The 14,149-nt window shown below is 54.9% G+C and overlaps 1 protein-coding gene across 2 annotated transcripts in view; it reads left to right on the top strand.

Moving 5' to 3' along the window:
- Positions 1-1,463: 1,463 nt before the first annotated feature.
- The window catches only part of Kcnh2 (potassium channel, voltage gated eag related subfamily H, member 2), a 38,157-nt gene continuing 25,471 nt past the window's right edge, over positions 1,464-14,149 (top strand). The window contains exons 1-2 of one of the 2 annotated variants that reach the window (XM_013027255.1): positions 1,464-1,529; positions 2,519-2,749. In XM_013027255.1, the coding sequence (XP_012882709.1) occupies positions 2,620-2,749 (130 nt within the window). In that variant the 5' untranslated portion in view covers positions 1,464-1,529; positions 2,519-2,619. Of the gene's footprint in view, positions 1,530-2,422; positions 2,750-14,149 lie in introns of those variants that run through there. The other variant, XM_013027256.1, reaches the window with a different exon arrangement.

Raw genomic sequence — 14,149 nt, forward strand, 5'->3', positions numbered from 1 at the left:
TTTGGGATGCAGAGTTTGTGCGACACCCCGAGTGTGCCGGGAAGGGAGGTAGGATGGGAGTCTGCAGGTGTCCCCAACTCTGAGTGCTTGAAGTTTAAGCGACTGTGTGTGTGTGTGTGTGCGCGTGTGTGCGCACTCACACAAGGACAGGAGAATGTAAATGCCCTGAAAGTATAGAGTCTCCATCTGGACTGTGTCGTGAGAGACGGAAAGCCAAGGAAGTATGTAGGCTCTGTGCCTCGAGTGTAGGACAGTGACCCGGGTCCTGGGGTCATGAATTTGATCCTGTGTGGGCAGGGGGAGGTGTCTTTGACAGGGCTCCTGATTGTGGGTCCTGTGCTGAGAAGGTGTCCTAAGGCCCAAGCTGACTTTGAGGCTTCCGGGCTGGCTGTGGTGTCCCGCATTGTGGATTTGATGGTCCTGGGCACTCTCCTCAAACCTCCTTAGAGGAACCTTACAGCACCCCTAATGACAGTCTGGCAGCAGTGGCTTCTAGAAGTGTCCCAAGCTAGGTGAATGTTCTGGGCATTCATGTGCCTCTTCCCCAAGGCTGTATGTGCCACAGTAGGCGCAACTGCCAAGGGCCCAGGGAGAGGGTGACATTCCTTGCCCATGACCTGGTGCACACAGGACAGCGTGTGCTCGTGCTGTGGTGGGGGGAGGGGTCAACATTGTCTCTGGCCCTGGACCGGGGTGATTAGACAGGGTGGAGACTGTGGTACTGGGAGCGGGTCCTGGGCTTTCCTTCCCACAAGTTGTGGTGGCTGAGTAGGCTCTGGTAGCACCTGGGAAAGACCTAGGAGGGGAGTGGGGAGGCGTGGCTTCTGGCCCCACCTTTGCTACTGACTGCTCTGTGACCTTGAGTGACTCATCTCTGAGCCTAAGTTTCCCCCTCTGTGGAGGAGGAGCAGGAGGTGGAGGAGAAAGTGCACAAGGGCTTTCTAAGTCCCTTTTGTCCTGGTATTCCAGGATCTTAGTAAGGAGGGGTGGAGTGGGCCTTGCCTTCGAAGAAATGTGCTCTTCTCTCCCAGGCCTAGAAGTAGGACAAGGGGTGGCTTTTCTCCCATGGGTGGCCAGTGCTCTGAACTGTCTTGGGCTGAGGTGGAGATGAGTCAGAATTCAAGGGCCTTTACAACCCCAGCCCAGACCTGGGGTTGATGCCTGTCTGGAGCAAGTTTCTTTTTGGGGGGACCTTTAAGAACAGACGTAAAGATGACCCAACTCCAAAAGGTTAACTTCTTTGAAGAATGATAGAAGAAGACAGGAGGAGCACAGATATGTCTGATGGCTGCCCGTCTCAAGGGGTGCCTGCTGTGGCCACTTGGGCCTTGCTCTACTGGTTGTACAGCCTCAGAGCAGTGCCAGCTGGGGAGGGGAGGAGAGAGTCAGTCCAACAACTTCTCCAAAGCTCCGGTTTTCAAGGCTAAAGTGGCTGGAACTTCTGTTTCTAGAAAGCTCTTATCCCTGGAGCACCAGCTGAGGCTGGCCTGCTGCTCACCTACTGGCCTGGATCTTGGGGCAGGCATGGGGTGAGTGTAGCTGAATGGGGTCCATTGGGGTCTTCCCTGCCTGATGGGGCCGTGGAGGAGGCCGCACACCCCTGGAGAAGGTCCACACTCCTGCATATGTGTTCTTGCAAACGGGCCAGTGTCTCAGGCCCATCCCTGAGTCCTAGGGTTTCCAAGGTTGGGTGCCACAGATCATTTTCCTTGCTCCCCGTGACCTTGGGCTTTGGCTGGTAAGCCGGGTTATTCCGCTGCTTCCTGGAAGACAACGTTCAAAAGCTAGCGCTGCCGTTTGTGAGCTCCAAGACACGGCCACATTGCTGAACTTCCCTTGGGCCTGTTTCTTCCTCTCTAACAAGAGGATGACATCGACCTCCCCTGGTGCCCAACATCCAGAGATAAAGTGTAATAATAGGTGCCTGGCAGTTACCTCTCATCCTCCGGGCGTACCCGTCCCAGCCCCTGGCTGCCAGTGGATGGGGCGTGGAAGCTTTAGCAGGTACTGACCCAACCGGGCTTGCACGTACCTGGGGGAATGGTTTTCTAGGAAGTGCCCTGCGAGCAGGCATCAAGAGAGATAAGCCAGAGGAGCCACGCAAAAGGAAGGCTGGCCGCCATCTCTGGCCCTTCCCAGGCTCCCTTTCCAGGCCCAGTGTTTATCCCTCCGCCGCGGCCGCTGACACGCGTTGCTGACACCCGCCCATGCTGGCCTCGGGCCCCGGGCGCGGAGGGAGGGGGCGGCGGGCCGCTGGCGCCCTGCCCGGGGGAAGCCACGCAGCCAGCTCGCGGGCGGGGGCGTGCCGCCGGGCCCTGCCCGGTCCAGGCCCGGCCCGGTCCAGGCACCTGTGTCCGGGCACAGCTGCGTTCGCCCCGGCCGGGGAGCCCAGGCCCCACTTTTGATGCCTTGCTGCAGAAAGTGTGTGACGACAGGACGTGGGAAGGTCTGGGAGTCCCCGAGCCTGGGGGTCCCCGCTCACGTGCTCGCTCTTCCCCGCCTCCCCTCCCCCTCCCAGGCCGCAAGTTCATCATCGCCAACGCTCGGGTGGAGAACTGCGCCGTCATCTACTGCAACGACGGCTTCTGCGAGCTGTGCGGCTACTCGCGGGCCGAGGTGATGCAGCGGCCCTGCACCTGCGACTTCCTGCACGGGCCGCGCACGCAGCGCCGCGCCGCCGCGCAAATCGCGCAGGCCCTCCTGGGCGCCGAGGAGCGCAAAGTGGAGATCGCCTTCTACCGGAAAGATGGTAGGCGGGGCCGCGGAGGGGCGGGGCCGCGGAGGGGCGGGGCCGCCTAGGCAGGGGGGATGGCCCTTCCGGTGGCTGGGGGCTGCCAGGCGCGGCCCCCTCCGCTTAGGCAGGTGTGAGCAGGCTGCGCTGGGTGGGCTGCAAGTGAAGGCTCTGGAAGTAACAGGTCAGGTTGGTGCTGACCTCCGACTGACCCCTGGACTCTAGCTCCCCTAGGGTAACCCCTAATCAGGTGATTGGTTCAGGCAGAGGGGGAGGCCAGGAGGACAGCTGCTGGCCTTCTCTTGGCCCTTTGCTCTTCCATTTGTACCTGCGGGCTGGAGTGCCTCTTCCCACCACTTCAGCTCCCTTTGTCCTTTTGTTTCATCTGGTGAGCACCCGCCTGGCCGCCACCACCAGCTCCTGCACCAGGTGTCTCTGCTCAGCCACCGCCTCCCAGCCCAGCTGCTCTGGGCTTCCGGAGAGTGAATAAACAGAGCCGGCGGCCGCCAGCTCCCACACCATGCCTGCCCCTTCGGGATAGGTTCTGCTCTGGAAGTCAGTGATCTCAGGCTTAGGGCCTGTGGGCACCAGAGGGCCGAGAAGGGTGCTCCAGAGCCCAGGCTGGGCTGTCAGCCCAGGGCATGTCCCATTAGCATTTACTGTACCCCTGTGAGACCTCAGAACTGGGCTCTTGGATGTGGAACAGACTACAGGACAGATTACTGTCCTCAGGGAGTGAACTCTGCTTCCTGCTGGGGTAAGCAGAGACAGTGAGTCCTAGGCCCCCCTGCCATGCATACTCCAGGGTGGCTGAGAGGGCCATGTAATAGTTGGGCTTCTCAAGGTGTGCAGGCAGTGGTGTTACAGGGCAGCATTTGGGGGACATGGTCACTGGGGCCTTAGGGGAGAGAGGCTGCTTGCAGCAAATTGGGGTTCTATCTCAGGGGCAGGCAAGGCTGGGTGCATACTCTGAAATAGTGCATAGTTAGTGCCTGCTGGACACTGGGTGACTAGTATCTAGTGCAGTGTTCACAACAGCCCTGAGAGGTATTAGTGGCCTTCTTTTAAACCTTCATTTTATGGACAAGGACATTGCAGTTCAGAGAAATTAAGGAAGTTTTCAAAGTCACCCAGGCTGGGAATAAAGTCCATGTCTGTCTGACAAGAGCCTTCTGTTCTGCTGTCTGGCATATTTTGAAAATCACACCAGAGTGTTCTAGGTCTGTGTCTCATGTTGCATGTTACTTCATGTGAGATTAGAGTTTTAAAAGTTTCCAAACCACTGGTATCATAAAACAAATAGGAGCACCTAAGTCCTCGGCTCAGAAATAATGAAGGAAATTAGAGAACACCGGTCAAGTTGGTTGGCTTTCTGGGATAATGTACTTACTTGGGACCTGAGAAAAGTGTTGATGTTTGAAGTTTTTTGGTTGTTTTGAGAAAGTCTTATCATGTAGCTCAGGCTTGCTTTGAACTTTCCACCTTCCTGCTTCTGCCTTTGTGTCCCCAGTGCTGGGTTTATAACCATGTGCCACCATACCTGGCCTTGTGTTGAGCTTTTGAGAAAGTGCCCACAACAGATCCTTCCTCTGTAAAACCTTGTTCTAGCCCTGCAGCGGATGGTGCTTGTGCTGGTGGATCTGGTGCTTTGGCAGAAAGGGTGCAGGTGCCCTTGCCTTCAGTGGTAGCATGTATGGGACCCTCCTAGGTGAGTGGGCCCTCCTTCTTTTATTTTTTGGGTCCAGTCCTGGGCCTGAACTCTGGGCCTGGGTGCTGTTCCTCAGCTCTTCAACTCAAAGGCTAGCGCTCTACCACTTGAGCCACAGCGCCACTTCCGGCTTTTTTTCCCCTGCCTATGTGGTGCTGAGGAATCGAACCCAGGGCCTCATGCATGCAAGGCAAGTGCTCTACCACTGAGCCACCTTCCCAGCCCTGGCCCCTCCTTCTTGGTTCAGGCCCACTCCTTTGGGAGAGGATGGCCAGGAAACCCCTTCTTCGAGCAGCTCTCCCAGAATCTTGGTGATGTAGAGGGTCACTTAATTCAGCCCACTGGGGTTATAGATGGAGAAGCTGGGAGGCATCAAGAGAGGGTGGGCCTAGAACCCAGGTTCCCTCCCAAGTTCAAGCTCTGAGGAGTGGGTTACTACTCCAGGTGGGGCAGCGAGCCAGAAACCCTATGCCAGCGCGCTGCCTCCTGTCTCCTTCCGTGCTCTCACCAAGTTTCCATGGGGATCAGCTCACTCCCATTGGCCATAGCTTGGCCTTCCGTCACCTGGGGCCCCTCTGACCCTGGCTCCAAAGGCCTGTGGTAATGTAGGCAAATTTCCTCAACCTTCCCTTCCTGAGCTATGCAGTAGTCCTTGGTGTCAGCCTGTGGCTTGACCTGGGCTGTGTGTGTGTGTGTGTGTGTGCTGCAAGGGCCAGAGGGAGAGGAAGAGGAGGCATGCCAGTGCCCTCTCCTGTTTCTGTCCAGGCTTTCTTTCTTTCTTTCTTTCTTTCTTTTTTGTCAGTGTGGGGCTTGAACTCTGGGCCTGGCATTGTCCCTCAGCTCTCCAGCTCAAGGCAAGCGCTCTACCACTTGAGCCACAGTGCCACTTACGGTTTTCAGGTGGTTCATTGGAGATAAGAGTCTCATGGACTTTCCTGCCCAGGCTGGCTTGGAACTGTGATTCTCAGATCTCAGCCTCCTGAGTAGCTAGGATTATGGGCGTGAGCCACCAGCGCCCGGCTGTCCAGGCTTTCCTGTGGGGTGCCTGGCTAGGCCAGCCCTGGGGGAGTGGGTCCCTGGCTGTAGCCCCGGGGAGGCGGGTGGCTGCGGGGGAGGCAGGGCCTTTTGCTGGCAGGAGCAACCAAGGACAGCTGGGCTGTGTCGGTGCCTCTGGCCTAGCTCTGTGCAGTCTCAGGGTCTGGAGCCAGACAGCCCCATTATTTAGTTGCTGGTACTGCTGGGAAGTGGAGGGGCTCGATTGGGGAGTGTAGGTGGAGGAAGACACAGTGTGCTGGGGCTTCACTGGCCCCCGACAGTCAGACCCAGGACTAAAGGGAATTGAGAAGGAGCCCCTCGGTGTGGGGTTGGCCGGTAGGAACATCCCAGCCACGGCCCCTCCAGCAGCAGGTGCTGGCGGGGTGCACACCTGTGCCCCCACAGTGCCACGGCCAGGCTGTGGTTCAGAGGTCCCCACTCTCTGTCCCTTCTGTTCTCCGCTCTTTGTTCTAGCGCTCTGTTGCCTCCCCACTGCTGTGCTCTGTCCTGCTCTGCCTGCCTGCTGTGACGTGTAGTCTTGGCATAGAACACTCCCCCCCCCCCTTCCAACTTGGGCCTCCCTGCCTTTGCCTCCAGCCTGTCTGACCCTCTCTGGCCCTTTGTCTTTACCTCTTTCTGTCTGTTCTCTTCCTTCCTCTTGCCTTCCTCCCTCTCTGCTCTTACTCTGTGTTCGGTGGGCCTCTGTCTCATAGGTTCTGTCCATCTCCCCAGTACCCACGGACTGTCCTGGACCTATCTCCACGTCCCTCTGTCCCCTGGAGCCTGTGCGTGGGTGGGGATCGGGGTGTCTCTGGAGAAGAGTCTATCAGCTTCTCCACTCCAGCTGCAGGCCCGTTGCCATGGCAACAAGGTCAGAGGCCCCCCCCCCCCAACAGCTGATGCCGCAGTTGGGGGAAGGGCAGGGACTTGAGGGCCAGACCTGTTCCCCAGTGTGCTGTGCCTCCCCCCTCCCCCTCCTCACCCCCCCACCCCTCCCACCCCCCACCCCCGCACTGGGCTGCTGGCATCTGACTGAGACTGGGCCCCCCAGGTACTCATGAGGGCCCTGCTGGTGTCAGCCATATGCCTCTGGGCTCCCTCCTTCCTCGGTACCATCTGTGCCATCCCGCTGTCTCTGTGGACCTTTCCTCACCTTCCCTACTCCTCCCTGTCCTTTAAGCAAGAGACCCTGCTTGTCACTGCTGCTGGGGCCTTTGCCCCCCAGGTCCTGGTTGATCTGAATGGGTAAGAAGAAAGCTTTTCTCCTAAGGGGAAGCCTTGGGGCCAGGAAGACAGGGTTCAGAGGTTGGTGCATATCTGCTTGACATGAATAGCCTAGGATGGGGGTGAGGATGCCCTCAGCACTGCCCGGGGTGGGCATGGGCGTTAGAGGTGTCCCGGGCCAGCTTTGAGTCAGCCATCTACCCCCACTTTCCTGCCTTGGTCTGCCGGGGTGGGGGTGGGGCTTCTTGTGCAGTTCCTTGGCCCCCCCCTCCCGCTAGGAGGCAGCCCCTGGCTGGCAGGTGCTGTTTGTCCTCACTGTACCCTGGGCCTGGACAGTGTTGGGAGGCGGCTCCTCCGTGTTGAGTCTCTCCCTGTATTTATCCCTCAAACCCTGAGAGGAGCTATGTAAATATTTGCCCAAAGCTGTCTGGGAGGAAGCAGAGTTGACCATGGCCCTGGGTTCTGGGGAGGGTTTAGAGGTATGAGATGGGGTGAGCCTCTTGTCTCCTGTGTAGTGATTTGAGAGGCTCCAAGAAGGCCCTTTCACACGTAAACATCTCCGGAGCCTTGGAGGCGTCCCCTGAGAATGGCCCCGTTTCCTCTTTGCCACCTTGCCCCGTGCTGGCAGGAGCGTAGGTGGTATTTGACTTTGTTGAGTGAGGGGGATGATGGAACCTCTTCCTAGGTAGGTAGGGAGGCTGGGGTGGGGGAGAGTCAGGGCCCAGAGAAGAGCTGGGAAGGACACCTGGAACAGGGGCTGAGCCTGGGGCCTCCAGCAGCTGCCGGCCCACCGCTCGCGCCTCCGGGCTGGGCGCTGGGCTGGGCGCTGGGCTGGCCTTTCCTAGGTGATCCATTGTCTGCGGGCCTAGTAGCAGAAGGGCTTGACAGGGGTTGCCCTCTCCCTGCCTCTCCCTTGGCCCAGTGCTGGGCGATCTTGTCATGCCATCTTTCCTCAGAGGGCTGTAAATTCAGGCAAGGCAGAGGGAACCTGTCTGTTTTCTTCTCTTCTGCCCACACACTTAGTGTGTAGTCAGAGCTCAGCATTTTACATGTTTACTGAATGAATGAAGGAAGGAAGGAATGAGGTAAGCCGTGTTGTATGGTAGAAGCCCTGCCCAGGGACTTAGGTGACTTGGGGACAGTTTTGGGCTCAGTGCTGTGTGATCTTGGGCAAATCACTTCCCATCCCTGGGCCTCAGTCTGTCACAGTGTGAAGAGCCTTACGGTCAGAGACATCAGGCTGGGAGGGGTCACGGAGGTTGGGGAGACTTTCAGAGCTAGTGGAAGGTAGGACTAGTGGGAGGTGGCCTAAGGTGACCTCTGAGAGAGAGCCTGAAGTCCTGCAGCCTGGTTGCTGCGTGTGGGAGACAGTCTAGGGTACAGGGCAGCATCTGGGGCTCATGGCCTCACTCAGAGGACAGAGGAGAGCAGGGGGAGACAGCAGCCGCCCCACAGCGCACAGGCACGCCCTTCCTTATGGCCAGCCGACACACTGCTTCAGGACCTGAGGGCCATTCTTCTGTCATTTTCCAGGAAGGGAACTCCTGCCTAAGGGGCTTGCCCTGTTGTGCCCAGCTGGCGGAGGCCCGAGTGGGAGCCCTGCCCCGTGTGGACTGCCTTGCGCAGGCTGTCTTCCCCAGAGAGGCTTTGGGGATGCAGTGGACTCAGGGCCTCAGGAAAATCTGGGTTTGGCTCAGCTCTTGTTACCTAAGGAATCAAAGCACCTGTCCCCTGCGCGTCCCAAAGCAGCAGCAAGCTGGGCACACAGCAGGTGCCCCCCAGCTGTCAGGACTGCTGCGAGCCTGTCCACGGTCACCCGCACCCCGGGCAGCGTTCTGTCCCTGTCCCTCGGCCTCTTCTCCATACCTCCTCAAGTGATGGGAACCACAACACTCATGTGAGTGTTTTTGTTCTTTTTCCATTTTCTCATGTTATTTTCTCTTTCCTTTTTTCCCTCTCACTTCCTGGTCCCGTGACACCCCCTATAGGCAACTATTCAAGCGTACTGTCTGTGAATGTGTTGCTCGCATATGTTCTTGCAAATGTGTATTTTGTCTGGATAGAAGCATGTAGATTAAATTTATGTAAATAATGCTGGGCCATATATTGTATGCTGGCATTCACTTTTCTTACACAAGAGTATGTTTGTAAGTAAGTCCAGGTGAGTTGGTATTTGATGTCTAGTCTGTGGCTTCCCATTCAGGGGTATATATCCATGTGTATTATGTGTGTCCTCTCCTGGAGAGGAGGATAGGTTGCTTTATTTCCCATGCCACAGAACTGGGACTGCAGTGAGCATCCAAGTCCCTGAGACCTTCCACATTCCTGTAAGGACGTGTGTGTGGGCTGCGTGCCCTGGGTGGCCTTGCTGGGTCACAGGCTGTGGAGTCTCGTCTGTTACCTGACTACACGCGTACACCTGCTTCCTGAACAGACCATGAGATTCCTATAAGCCTATATCGCTGCCACTTTTGGTGTCATTGACCTTTCTAATTTTTTTCCTAGTACAGTAGGTGGAAGTGACACCTTGTTGCTTTAATTTGCATTTCTTTGATTTCTGGGAAGGCTGATTATGTTTTAGGCTTCATAGCCTTTCTGGATTTAGTTCCTGTGGATGGCTTGCTTCTATGCTTTGTTCATCTCTTTCTGTTGAGGCTGCAGCTTTTGTTCCTGTGGGTGAATTTGTAGGAGTCGATCACATATTCTAAAACCATCAATGCCTACTGTTAATGTTCAATATGTATTGAACATGTTAACTCTCCGTGGAATTGTTATTGTGTGTATCTTCTTTTTCTTAGTCTCTCTTCAATTTATTCAAGGAAGATACTTAATTTTAATAGAAACATAATGGATTTTTAGCGTCTGTTCATGCTAAAAAGAGGTGCTTCTCCATGGTGAGGCCGTGGGGTCCACAGGGCTCCTCCCCTCTCCCTGGTGTGCCTTCTTGGGTTGGGTCTTGAATCCATCCCCAGCACTCCTCGGATGCAGCCTCAAGTTGGGATCAAGTTGTATTTTTTCCATGTGACGAGCCAACTTTCCTAACTCATCTCATCTGTTTTTTTCCATTGATTTCTGGGGTCACCTTCAGCATAGGTTTATTTTCCACATAGCCATGGATCTGCCTCTGACATTCTAGTCAGTTCCAAATATTTGTCTGCTTTTGCATCAGAACTATATTAAACAGCAACAAAAACAAAGCTATGGTGCTTAGCATGTCTCAGCATCTCATAAGGTGAATGCATCTTTTTTTCCTCTCCCGTTGATGGATCAGTTGGTTCACGTTTTTGAAATAGTAGCCTACGCTGAGCTGGAATTCATGGTCCTCCTGCCTCAGGCTCCTAATACAACTTCTTTCTCCTGCTACAATCTTGATCAGAATTCAGTCAATTTTTGTAAGTTAATTTTGGGAGAATTATTTATTGTGTTTGTCTCAGTTAAGTGATTAGGCTGTCTCTTAATTTTTACTAGATCAATTCTATATCCTTTATTATCTTAAGGTTTTGTTTGCATTTTTTTCTTCCCTCCCTCCCTCCCTCTTTCTTCCCTCCCTTCCTTCCTTCTTTCTTTCTTTTTTGGTGCTGGTCCTAGGCCTTGAACTCAGGGCCTGGGTGCTGTCCCTAAGCCATTTTGCTCAAGGCTAGCACTCTACCACTTGAGCCATAGCTCCACTTTTGTCTTTTTGGGTGGTTAATTGGAGATAAGAGGTTCATAAACTTTTCTGCAAGGGATGGCTTTGACCACAACCCTCAGATCTTAGTCTCTTGAGTAGCTAGCATTATAGGCATGGGCTTCTTGTGTCTGGCTATTCTCAGGAGCATTTTTTTTTTTTTTTGGTCAGTCATGGGGCTTGAACTTTGGGCCTGGGCACAGTCCCTGAGCTCTTTTGCTCAAGGTGAGTGCTCTAGCACTTTGCACCACAGTGCCACTTCCGGTTTTCTGTTGGTTCATTGGAGATAAGAGTCTTACGGATTTTCCTGGATTGGCTGGCTTTGAACCATGATCCTCAGATCTCAGCCTCCTGAGTATCTTGGACTCTGGGTATGAGCCATGAGTGCCTTGCTCAATAGTACATTTTTGGTTGGTTCTTGCATAATTTTTAGTTTTTGTTACTTTTGAAATTGTGGCTGTTTGGGGCTGGGAAGGTGGCTCAGTGGTAGAGCGCTTGCCTTTCATGCCTGAGGCCCTGGGTTCGATTCCTCAGCACCACATAAGCAAAAAGAAAAAAGCCGGAAGTGGCGCTGTGGCTCAAGTGGTAGAGTGCTAGCCTTGAGCTGAAGAGCTGAGGGACAACACCCAGAGTTCAGGCCCCACGACTGGCCCCCCCACAAAAAAAAAAGAAGAAGAAATTGTGGCTGTTGTAGAGAATATCTATGTATCTTGTGAACTGATCTTATATCTGGAAATCTTACTGAGCTCTCATTAGTTCTTCAGTCTTTCTCTCTCACACACATGCACACAGTATGTATTAATGGTATGATGGAGGTTAATTGTAATATTTATATATACACACACAATGTACTTGGATTCCCTCTCCCCATTAAGTTCTAATTCCTTATCTGTTGATTTTGTTGGCTCTCTAAGAAGCTGATTGTCTAAAATAATACCAACTTTGATTATGTTTGAGTCATGGGCACATGTTTCCAGCCTTTGGGGGGTTTGTACAGGCATGTATATCTGCAGTGAATGGTTTTTTTTTGCTGGTTGTGGGGCCTGGACTTTGGGCTGGGCGCTGTCCCTCAGCTCTTCAGCTCAAGCCTGGTGCTCTACCTCTTGAGCCACAGCGCCACTTCCAGCTTTTTCTGCTTACGTGGTGCTGAGGAATCGAACCTAGGGCCTCATGTATGCAAGGCAAGCGCTCTACCACTGAGCCACATTCCCAGCCCCTGCAGTGAGTGTTTTGCAGAGTCCTGGGGGAGGGTATATCAGGGAGGGATTGTACGTTTGGCTTGATATTCAAGAAGACAGTGGGCACTGGTGGCTCATGTCTGTCTGTCATCCTAGCTACTCAGGAGGCTGAAATCTTAGGATCATAGTTTGAAACCAGCCCAGGCAGAAAAGTCTGTGAAATTCTTATCTCCAATTAACCAGCAAAAAGCCAGAAGTGGAGGTGTGACTCAAGCTGTAGAGTACTATCCTTGAGTGAGAAAGTTAAGGTACAGCACCCAGGCCCTGAGTCCAAGGCCCAGTATCTGCACAAAAAAAGAAAAGAAAAGGAAAGAGACACAAGATATTGCTGCTGGGTGCTGGTGGCTCACACCTGTAATCCTAGCTACTCAAGAGGCTGAGATCTGAGGATCGTGGTTCAAAGCCAGTCTGGGCAGGAAAGTCCGTGAAACTCTTTTATCTCCAGTAAACCACCAGAAAACTGGAAGTGGCACTGTGGCTGAAGTGGTAGAGCCCTTGCCTTCAGCTGAAGAGCTGAGGGACAGTGCCCAGGCCCAGTGTTCAAGCCCTATGACTGACCGGGGGGGAGGGGAGGAAGATATTGCCTGCTTCGTAACTGCTGTCCAAGCTGGCTTGGGCTTCTCGTTGTTTCTTGGGCACTCTAGGGTGTGTTGGAAACCAAGATGGAGCCAAGTCCTGGAAGCTGTGTGGGGCGCTAGAGGACCCCAGTGGACAGTGACAGCTCTGTGTGCCCTTGCTGTGACAGGGGTGTGGTTGCAGCCGAAGAGGGCTGAAGGAGCCCGAGACTTGGAAATACAATGCCTGCTGCATTACTGCCTTGCCTCATTTGGGCAGCCTCTGTTCCATGGTGACCAGTGACCAGATTTGTGCTGCTTTGGGGTGACATACCTGAGTGCTTGGGTGCTCTGTCTGTTGTCTACACTCAGGTCAGGGCCACAGGTTTGAAATGGGCCAGTTCTCCCCTGAAGGATGCCAGGTGCCCTGGGCTCTGCAGGGTGATGAGATGCTAGGGACATAACCTGGCACCCGTGCCGTAACTGCAGCTCCCTAGCTGCCATCAGCTGGCCTTGCACCGCTGCACGCCCCACGCGTCCCTCCTGTGCCAGACCCCTGGCTTCCGGCCTAGATGCTGGCCTGGAGATGGCACCTAGAAGCCAGCTTGTGAGGGACATAGTTTTAGGTAGGGAAAGAAGTAGCCATTCCGTCCTCCCTGCCATGGGCCCTGGAGGGGTGGGGAGGAGCTGGGTGGACTGGAGAGCAGAAGGGCCCTGCAGGGACTCCGCAAGCTGGAGCAGTGGAGGCAGCTTTCCCCAGGACCCGGTAGCCTTGTCTTCCTGCGGCAGGGTGTGCGTCTCCGTTTATACCACATGAGACGAGCTGGGGGCACCATGAGCCCCATGGCACATGTGGCAGTCAGAGAGATGGCTCGGGCACACACCAGACCCTGGCTATGGGCAGTAGCTCTAGAAGCTCTGAGACCTTAGGCCCTGTACCAAGGAACCTATCAGGGTCTAGCTGGAAGGTCAGTTGAGGAGTCTGTCTGTAGATGGGAATTCTGTGGCTTTTGGCTGCAGTTGTCCCTCAACCCTGTCCAGGACTGTAGGTCTGTTTCTTTTCTTTTTTTTTTTTGTCGGTGTTGGGGCCTGAACTCTGGGCCTGGGCGCTGTCCCTCAGCTCTTCAGCTCAAGGCGAGCGCTTTACCACTTTGAGCCACAGCACCACTTCTGGTTTTCTGGGTTTACTGGAGATAAAAGTCTCATGGACTGGGCTGGCTTTGAACCTCGATCCTCAGATCTCAGCCTCCTGAGTAGCTAGGATTACAGGTGTGAGCCACTGGTGCCCGGCGAGGGTCTCAGTTTCTAGAATAGGAGCATAGGATTTCTCTCTCTCTCTCTCTCTCTCCCCCTTCCCTCCCTCTCTCCCTCCCCCCCCCACACCTACATCACACCCACATTTGCTGGCTGGCCTCTCAGTGTCTCTCACTCTCGCTCTCTCCCCTGAGCCTGCAGTAGCCTAGGCTATCCCGAGGCCTGCAGCTGCCCATGAGAGTGGTGTTAGTGACACGGTGGCCCCTGGCCAGGAGCGGCTCCCGCTGCATCTTCCTGTCGCCGCCACCAGGCTAAATATAACCTGACACTGCACAGCCCTGGGCTGCTGCTCCGGAGACAGCCTCTGCCTGGGGGCGGACAGGGCCAACGGCAGCCCCAGCCTCCTGCCCTCAGTGTGACTTTGGGCCCATTCTGGGTACAGCTCCTTCTGCTCAGGGTGAGGCAGGAGGCGACCAGCGTGGGGATGTGTGAGGTCACCTTCCCTGCAGGGACCCGCTACCCTGCCTCGTTATAGCTCCAAATGCTTCCACAAGGCCATCTGTCATTTCATCTGGCACCCAGGGCAGAAGCCATTTGTCCCTGTGGTACCCCCAGAGTCTAAGCCCTGAGGTGGGTGACCAGCCCAAGAGCTACAGAGCAAACGAGAGTAGGGACTCCCGGGAATCCGGGTTTCTTGATCGTTGGGGAAAGAATAGCCTACACTGTAGGGCTCTTCTA

Source organism: Dipodomys ordii, unplaced genomic scaffold, assembly GCF_000151885.1.
Source record: "Dipodomys ordii isolate 6190 unplaced genomic scaffold, Dord_2.0 Scaffold101, whole genome shotgun sequence".
Lineage (NCBI taxonomy): Eukaryota > Metazoa > Chordata > Mammalia > Rodentia > Heteromyidae > Dipodomys > Dipodomys ordii.